We start from the raw sequence: 10307 nt of genomic DNA on the forward strand, positions 1-10307 counted from the left end.
TGTTTAAACTTGTGATTGTAAATAGATGTGACTTACATTGGCTGCTGTAGATGTCTGGTTAATAAACTGCAAGCTTTTCTGATATTGATGGGAATTTTTTCATTAATGGGAATTATTTCATGATGTCATGTTGTGTTGATAATGTTGATATTATACGTTAGCTTACAATTAGAGGTGAAGTGTTTATCACTGGCCACTAGATGTAGGCCTTCTACCTTTCATCAGCAGAAGGCAATAACTACAAGGCTTGGCTCTGGTTAGATACAGTAGCTATAGTCCACAACAGTCAACTAAATAATCTTCTTAAAGTTAACCAGCATACATAGCTAATAACTATGTAGCAGTAGGATATGGCTCTAAGTACGTGGCAATGGAAATTACCTTAAACAAAGTGACTTCAAAGCTGGTTATCTTTTATATGTTGAGTACTAGTTTTGAAAGACTGTCAGGGACCATGTGGACTGATCTCTTTTGTAGTGTGTCTTATCAACCACTCCCTGCCATTTCTGACGTACAAACTCAATAAAACCATAATGTCACAGAACTGCAGCACATCATGGATGTTTGAAGTGACTCCTATTAACATTTCTTGTTAGAGAGTCAAAGGTTCAGTCAACAATAGGGATGACCTGATTATTGTTATTTTGCTCTTGCCACTGATCTGGGTCATTTCATATGAATATCAGCTGATAACAAGTCCAATCTGATTTGATTTATTTATTTATGTTTTTATTATTTACCATTAAAACACCTCCAGCAGACTGTGAAGCTTGACACTTTGATTACAGTGGAGCTATTAAAACATCTCATAACTAAATAAACTTAAATGTATAAAATTAATTCATGTTTGAGCTATTATTAAAAAGCCCAAAGGTTAAATATAAACATGTTAACTACACATTCTGTAGGTATCAGCAGATACCTCAGTAAACAGTTTGGTGTTGTGTAGGATGTTACTGTATGTGCTACAGTTGCTATTAAACAGAATGGGCCTTTAATGATCATGAAAGAAGGTAACGCATGCACAGGGCAGACCTCAACTAAAAGGGCCCAAACAGTTATAGATTTATAATGATGTTTAGATATTAAAAATATTGAATCATGTTACTAATCTAACTTACTGTACCCCAAAATAATAGTATAAAGTATGATAGTACAAAAGGCTCCCAAAGCACTTAAAATATGCAATGGTATACTTCTACTTCAGAGGAGAACACATTTCACTACATAGCACATTTACTTGACAGATGAATGTCACTGGTTACGTTGCAGATTCAGATTTTACTCACAAAATATAACAAATAAAATATGATGCACTATTACTGATTAAATTATCCAGCATTATGTAAGATTTAAAAATTTGTATGCAGGACTTTTACAGTATTTTTACTGTGGTATTAATAGTTTTACTTCTTAACTCTTATAATTATTATTATTTTCTTTATGTTGTGTGCTCTATGTTATTAATACTGTAGCACTTTGAGTTTCACTATGAATGAAAAGTGCAGTACAAATTAAATGTATTATTATTATTATTATTATTATTATTATTATTATTATTAAGAAAACAGTTTTGAGTACTTCTACCACTGCCAATACCAACATTCCCAGTTAGAAAAAGGGTGAATTTAAAGCAAGACAGAGTTTGCCTGTGGCCCCCATATCACTAAATCTGCCCCTGCACCTGATATTTAATCAAGACGTTTCGAGACCTTCGCTACCCTGGGCGGGTTGGATGTTTAACCACACCTGCCATCATAGAGTTTATCAACCTATGAATGTAGGCATGATGTAAAAATATGGGCGTGTTTCTCCATTTTTACAAACATTCTGACCTGATGAAAATTCAAGGAGGATTGAAACATTGTCTTGATTAAATTTTGTGGTTTGGAGTAAGTGTGCAAGCGTTACCTTCTTCCATTGATACTACATTTTTAATAACAGCCTTGCACCTACATAATGTGCGTAAATCTGCTCTCCTTCAACTCTTTTAATGATAATGCAGCAAACAACACTACATGTTTAAAAATATATCAGAGTTGGCTGTGTGTGTGACTGTGACTTGGAAGAGGAGTGGTTCATGTGGTTATGATGAAATGGTTGAGCAGGACTGTCAATAAGAGCTGCTGAGCCCCAACAAGCTCTCAAGCATCAGCCTCATTAGTCTCTCCAAAAGACAATAATTACCTATTTCTTATTAAGTTTATGTCTAATCAGATTCAAATACATTTACGTAACTTTCCTCTGTGTAGTTTTGCTGTGCCCAGTCCTGTCTGAACTTGTCTCTCTGCACTCTGAGTCACTGTGCTCTTTGCAAACACAATGCAGAAACATTAACTCTATAAAATCAAATGGTTTAATACAATGGTTATTGCTGTGATTGTTAACTGCCACAGACATCAAAATAAAGCTAAAAAAAGAATGTCAACAGCTTCTATTTGGCTCTTACTAATGCTAAATGGATTAGTTTAGTCAAAATGTCAAATAATTGTAAAAAAAAAAAAAAAAAAAAAAGGGTCTTTTTTATGGAATTGCTTCTCTTTTATGAAATATGTCTGAGTAAAATCTTATTAAAGTACAATTTTAAACCTAATGTGGAACAAACAATCAGTCTATCAGAGAAATATGACATAACTAGTTTCTCTTTTTTATTATCCTGCTTCACTTGTTAATGCAGGATGATAGAGCAGGACATCATGTGTAGAAAAGGTATCAGTAGAGAGAAAAATGCAGTTTTTAAATGGGAGGTTTGGTACATATTAGGTCAGCAGCAAAGACTTTTTCTTTATGAGGAAGTAAACATGAGGATATTTAGATTCGTCTTTTATTATACAATTTTTCAAATAGGTATATTGTATGATAAAGTGAGAGAGAGGTTAAAGTCACTCATGACAATGTCTGTAGTCAGAAATACCAATTACAGCTTTTATTTAACATTATCAGCCTGAGAGTTCAGTTTTTTACCTCAGTCACTGATTTTAAAACCACTGCCTCATTAATCATTTATCAACTAGCCTCTGCAATCTCTGCCTATCTTCACCTGAGGGCAAAGGTCAAGGTGTGTGCAACTGTAATAAGCACCATGAAGCACCCTGTTCTGTCAGCAACATGTGCAACACACTACGAACATGTGAAGTCTATTATCTACAGCATGTCTTAAATTGTGCATGAACCTTTTTACTAGATGTACAGCAGTATTGTGCTTATTGCTGTGTGAACTGCTGCTGTCGTGGCATCATCACAAAATATTCCTGCATGTTTAGTGCAGTTGTGAAATTCAGTGATTAAAAAGATCAAAACTACAGCAGAATAAATGTTTACTCTTCATCCCTTTATTGGCCCACAATGAATGCAGAAGAATGATGCTGTCTTCTGAGTTAAAGATATTAGTGACTAAAAAGTATGTAAATAAAAAACAAAGACTTGTCAATTCAAACATAAGGACCAAATTTATTAAATGAACGTGACACAGCACTTACAATCACTTTCCAGTCTTTAACTGCATCTGTGCACTTTTAAAATGGAGCAAAGCACCAGAAACAAGACCCAATAATACTGACTGATCTTGATATTAAGAGCCCTTAATGTTTTAGTGGCTAAATGAATCTTAACCTTCTAAGTGGGAGTTGTTACTGAGGATTTAAAATTATTTTGATAGCACAGTTCCAGTATCAAAATAAATACCACAGATGAAGAAGAGTGTCACTCAAGATGTTAGTAACCCTGCCCTACTTATCTTTGATTGAAGTTACATTACAAAATAGCACAGTGAGTTTATTGATTTATTCATCAAGTGACTTAATAAATTTATCATAGGCAGCTTGATCCATGAGGCCGTCAAGTTCTTCAGGCTTTTCAATCGTCATCTTGATAAGCCACCCTGAAAGGTAAGAAGTTTGTATTTTAAAAAAAGGCCAAAAATGTAGGAGAACAAGGAGAAAATCCCAGAAATGACTATTAATGTACAGGAGAGCAGTGAGGTGCTTACCATCTGCATAGCAGGCTTTATTCACAAGTCCAGGATTCTCTGCCAGCTCTGTGTTGATTTCACTCACTTCTCCTGTCAGTGGTGAGTACAACTCACTGGCAGCTTTTACACTTTCCAAGGCACCAAACTCTTCTGCAACACGCACATGAAGGCAACAACGTGACAATTGATACATCTTATCTCACCGCTGGACTCTATTACTTACAGAAATGTACACTGTATTTCAAATTCTTACCCATTTGTTCAAGTCTTTGGCCAACTTCAGGGAGTCCACAGTACACCACATCACCTAATGCTTCCTGAAAGGATAAAACAAATTGTATCAATTACAGTATAGCCTATACATCTAATAACAACAATTAAAAGCAATAATCTAATCTAATCTCCAAGTTTTGCATTTTAAAAAGGCTGATGATAATCTAGGTTTCTTTTAGTGAACAAATCCTATGAAAACACCAAAATCAACTATGTGTTTATTAGTCCCGTCTCTCTCAGCCCCTTCATTCCTACTGAGGACGTAAATCTTTAATAAACAATTATGTACTATTTTTAAATGCTAAAAAATTATTGAATGAGCTGGGCAGTGTAGTTATTAGTAAACCTTACTCACACAGGAGTAATTGGTGAATTTGGTGAGGATTACAAAACCAACTACAGTGTGTGTTCATGGTAATGAGGGAACATCCGGAGCAACAGTGTGGCTCACTGATGAGTTTTTAAAAGTTTTTGGACACCAATGTTGGTTTGGTCTTTTCATGGGATATGTTTAAAAAAAGAAGAATGAATATCACTATACCTATGTCTACCTCATAAGTGAGCGGGGTATTTTTTTAAATCATAAAAAGGCACCATAGAGAGAGAACCAGCAGTGAAGACAAAATTACACATAAAAATCTCAGATGTATCAGAGCGGCTGCTGGGTAATACTTCTGCTTCACACAGTTGCAATGCTGACACAATTTATTGAGACTACTACCAACAGGAAAATATGTGCAACTCATTCATACAGGGGACTTATTATGACAAGCAGCCTAGTCAATAGTTTTGAAGCAGACACAGGGCCTGAGCTGATGATATCACCAAGATGTATAACTTTCTCTTGCCCATTCATACACAAACTTGGAAAAGACGCACATAAGGATGAGGAAACAATATTAAAACAAAAGCGTTTATGACTGATTAAATTGTCCTAGGTCATGTTCCTGCTACTCCTCCTCGATATCACCTATATAGTTTATTACCTACTGTATATTTTTAGGCTACTTTACACAGGCAGGTAGAGCTGACCAGTTACATGTGAAATCATATACAGTGCTAATATGAATCTACAAACTCCTCTACTCAGTGACGCAAAGTGGGAAAGCTAGCTAATCTTCATACCTACTTCTTCAATAATGTAGAGAAGTAGTAGTATTGTGTGGACCTCAAAGACCATGGCCCTAACTTTTAGTATCAACACTGTGTAGACAACATTGAACATTATGAAGAAAATTTCTGTGAAAAAGAAAGTGTAGAAAATGACTAGAAGTACTAAAAAAATTGGTATTCATCACGTCTGTGTACGCTTTCCTCATGAGGCACTTGTACTTGTGCTGTGTACTTCCACACATTTTACCCTAAACTACAATACTCATCCACAACAAGCCTCATTTACTGGAACATTGGAACAATTCTCCAAAATAACAATTTATGGTAAAAAGACCTTTAAAGGCTGTAGGAAACATCACTCATTTTGAGATCCTGGAATAGTATCAGTACAGTACAGTTGAATATACTTTTTGCAACTCTCAAACTTTAGGTAGAAGTTTTAAATTATGTATATATATATACACACACATACATACATACATACATATATATATTGCTGAGGAAGTAGTGCTGCAATTCTGCTGTGCAGCAGCAATACACAGAACAAACGCTGTCATAAAAACTGCTAATATCATGCTTCCACTGAACCCTCCAGTCACAGAGTGAAAAAAAACCCAACCTCTGATAGGGTAAAATATGGATCATGGCTTCCTAAGTTGTACCGCCACCTACTTAATGAACTCTAAACTATTTAACATACAAATTAAGCTGTTAAGCAATTAAGCTTTTGACACTTCACACACTGAATTTCACTAGATTGACATTTTTAAAAGGGACCACATTAACAATGACTTTGCCATTCTTGAATGCACCCAAGGTCAACTGACAGTTGTCTATGAAAATATCAGTAAGTAAACAGAAAACCTATCAGTGTACACTACAGTCATCCTTGTATTTACTACAGTTAATGTTAAGCCATTCTGTGTTTGGTGGATGACATTTCAGGCTGCTATACAATATTTCCACAAGGTCAAAGCATGTACAAGTACACAATCTCAAATTAAAAGTGTGAATTGAAACCCTCCAGACTTTGCTGATTGCCTCCACGTATATGAGCATTTCTTTTGGGATTGTAGTGGTGACATATTAGGGTTCATGAATATAAATAGAAGTAGTGAAAACACTGTGTGCAAAGAAGACAATGCTGTCGATTGATATCCTGATAATCAGGTAAACTATTTGAATCACTGAAGAAAAATGAGACATGTGGAGTGATTCTGAGGTGTGAAAACAGGCTAGACATGTTTTCATTGCGCAATCCATTTATTCCCAGGATATTATATTCCAGTGTCATTTGAGAAAAAAGATGGTTCGGGGTACTCAAAAATAAAAAAAGATTAAGGTCAGCAGCAGAGATAAAATTATTTGAACTTGGGCTCAGTGGCAAAACTGAGTGGTGCCCATTGTCAGGTTGAATGCTCTAGCAATAGCAGCTCTAGCAATAGCGGTAATAACAGTTCCTCTAAAAGCCACTATTAAGGTAAAGATAAAAAACACCTGCATTTAAAGTTTAGACTGCCCTTGAGATTTTCTGCACACCACTGCAGTGTGGTGCTAATCAGTTTTCTCAAACAATAGTCATAAAACAGTAAATTAGCTTGTTGTTGTAGTACAGTTTCTGCAGGCTAGGACAAAGGGCAGCACTGAACGGCACAATTCAGACATTAGTATATCACTATTTTTAGATTGCCATCAGTAAACCTCTGACCCAAGTGTGTCATAAATCAACGCTTAGTGAAAGGGAAGACAACAACCTACCTGAGCGTAACTGCTGATGCCAACTGTGCCGACTCCACCCTCAACCCGCACCCACTCATGCTTATCTGTGAACTTTAGGGCTGTGGAGAGAACAAAGGATCAAGTTAGTTTGTAACAGATCAATTAATTAGTTTGTGTAACTGAGAGGAGTCTATAAATCAATATACACTATGATTAAAGAAATAAACGTTTGTGCTATGATGAACCTTAAGAGATACATGGAGCACAGTCTTGATAACAGTCAAACTGATAAAACAGACTAGAGGAAGCCCAACAGTCTCAAATCATGTCATTTGTATGTCCAAAGACAATCTTTATTGTACTATGAACCGGAGCTGATTACTTATGCAACAACATGTGTGGCCAAAACCTGTAGATTACTGATTGCAGCGAGAATCCCTAAAACATTTACAAGTCAAAATCACAAGCATTCTGCAAGTGCAGTTCCTGGGTAATGACAATCCAACATTTGACAGAAAAAGTTGCAAGCAGGTGCAAATAAAAACTGCTGGCCGCTGCGTAAGTGGACAAGTCAGATCTAAACTAAAAAAAAACAAAGAATTAGAGCCTTTTGATTCCAAGCTCATGCTGTCATCCTTACTATAACCCCGTGGGAAGAACAGCAATGCCTCAACAATTTCCAGTGTTGGCATCAGACCATGCAGAAAAATACAGGTTTGAACCAGATTGTGAACTGTGTAAGATGCTGATGCATGGCCGGAGAGAGCGCTGTCAGTCCTGAGAGCGGACTGTCCCTGCTGAAAAAGGGCAGGATACATGCTTTTATACTGTTTTTAACCAAATGAGAGCCTTAAAAAGAGCTTTAACATTTGACAAGGTGATTGGCAGAAGAATAAATAATGCACAATTACAATTTTAGACCACATTGTACACGTGGGATACATCCCTCCACAGCTGCTCGTTGCACTTATCCAGGATCATGTGTGCATTTTTCTTTAATAAGTTACTACATGTTGCATGAGACATGGGTAATTAGTTGTTTATGGTCGTTAATTAACAGCCCAATCCGGAGCTCGTGGTTGGAGACTGTAACCTTGGTAAAAACACACGTCTTCCAATAACATCACACAGGGTAAAATAAAGCTTTGTTGTAGACTGCCTGCTAATTTTCTGCCACCTAACTTTCAGCTGCCCTCCTCTGCTCCGCTGCGGGAAAGTGACACAAACTGCGTGAGTTTTTTCGCCCCTAGCAGACAGACAGGAATGCGTGACCAGCCCGCATGTAGTTACAATGTAACATTACGGCTCCTTTTGGGCAATCTTTTTGGGTTTTTTTCTGTTACCTGTGGACAGGACCGAGGTCGTGCTCAGTGTCCGCGGAGAGTCGCTCCTCCACAGCAGCCGAGTCGCTGAGAATTGCGCTGCTGTCGAGAGCTGAGGCAGCCTGGGAGAAAAGTTTGCGGAGAGGCACCGCAGCGCTGCTCTCATCGCCATCTTCACTCAGTGTGTGTGGCGACTCTTTAATCCAGTGCACATACACTTGACCGCGGGAGCGCGCACCATCCCACTGGGTGCGGGCTCCCGCGGGGGGAAAGGGAGGAGGGGGTGTGGGGGTCCGGTCTAAAGTTTGACATTGAATGAACACAAACTTAACGAATTAATATTTATAAACAAAATATATACATTATTTACAAATTAACTAAAAAAAACACTGAAAATTTAAAAAATGACCTCCTTACATGTTGTGTCATCTAAAAATATGTAAAAATGTAAAAATAAATAAAATGTGTGCAAAAATACTTCTAAGAATAATCATTTGTATCTGATATGGGTTTTCCACAAAAAAAGTCAATTGGTTAAAAATTCTTCTACTCTTTCTCATTAAAAAAATCCAGAATCTATGAAAATGCAAATTTATTTAGTTTTTAAAGTTTCACTGCTGGACACGAGATGTCTGCTACTTTACTAAAAAGCAAATTCTCAGTGTTTGTGCTTCAAGTTTTCACATTACACTTGTTTAAGTTTCATATAGGACCACAACTGGCTCCAAATTATATGTGATGTCACTAATCTTTCTAATCTTTTGTGAGCACAAATAAACTTTCCCCCCTTTGTCTGATTAATTTGAAAAAAAAAAAGCCTTTAAGTGTCAAACTCTGCACACACGTCATTCTCCACAGTGAAGGTCAAACATTACAGTCAGGTGACAATAAGAAAAACACATTTTTGAGTGGAGGGAGACTTTCACTTTTGTTTTAATCCTGCTTCAATTGTATGTATAACGTTGTGGTGTTCATTTTGTTTGTGTTATTTTGTTTCTGCATGTCCATGTTTTGTAATTGAATCTGTGTGCTTTTGTTTGTTGGTTTTTCATGTGTAGGTTGCTGTGTGAAAGAATAAAACCAAACTGAAGCAATGCAATAAAATGTCAATGTCAGCGCAGTCAATTATATTTACTCCTCTGAGCCCTTATTTAACTTTTAGTGGCACACAGCTAAACAGATCATGTGGGAGTTGTGACACAAATTTCTAGATATAATGGTGCTTTCAAGTTTGAAAAAAAGGGACATTTAGTTACTCAGAGAAAATCATTGCAGGATGGACTGACAAGAAAAACATTGAAGTATAACCCAAACGTAAAAGCTTTTTAAAACCCTTCTTAGTAGTTTAAGTAAAAACTTGAAAAGACAAAACAATTACAGTGAATTAGTTGGCAAACATAATGATCATTTATTTATTTAAGTTACTAATTAAGACCTTGCAGCTAAAACATTCTTAGCTGTACGGCCAGAGTAACTATATCTACTACTCTGACCTCCCAGTCAAAATGTCCAAAAAAGCCATTTCATCAGCCAGCAAAAGATTATCATATCGACTTGAAATCATGTGAACAATTATTCAAATATTTTGTCTCCTTTATGTGAAAAAGGGATTGTTATTATTGTTACCATAAGCATTATTTAAGTCAGTGACCCTCAAAACAACCAAAATCTTTTCCTGTAGTGACAAAATGCTGAATGTTAACATTTCTCTCAGTTGTGGTTGACTTCAAACTCTTAACAGGTGACATCTTCATAATAGAATCAATTTCTATTACATTTTTAGCTTTAACCAACCATTCAAATAGCATGTGAAAGAAACACAGTGATGGCTCGACGCGCACAATATGTGCTGGACAAGAGGATCCATTCATCTTTTGAAATTCCTCTAAAATACCAAAACCTACCACCTG

The 10307-nt window shown here is 36.4% G+C and overlaps 1 protein-coding gene across 1 annotated transcript; it reads right to left on the reverse strand.

Moving 5' to 3' along the window:
* Window positions 1–3430: 3430 nt before the first annotated feature.
* gcshb (glycine cleavage system protein H (aminomethyl carrier), b) lies at window positions 3431–8660 on the reverse strand. Its single transcript, XM_044349349.1, has 5 exons — window positions 8419–8660; window positions 7115–7194; window positions 4224–4287; window positions 3989–4120; window positions 3431–3880 (listed from the first exon to the last, which is right to left on the reverse strand). The coding sequence occupies exons 1-5, from the start codon at window positions 8567–8569 to the stop codon at window positions 3783–3785; spliced, it is 525 nt and encodes a 174-aa protein (XP_044205284.1). The 5' UTR covers window positions 8570–8660; the 3' UTR covers window positions 3431–3782.
* Window positions 8661–10307: the final 1647 nt, after the last annotated feature.

The sequence above is a fragment of the Thunnus albacares genome, chromosome 1 (genome assembly GCF_914725855.1).
Source record: "Thunnus albacares chromosome 1, fThuAlb1.1, whole genome shotgun sequence".
Classification (NCBI taxonomy): domain Eukaryota; kingdom Metazoa; phylum Chordata; class Actinopteri; order Scombriformes; family Scombridae; genus Thunnus; species Thunnus albacares.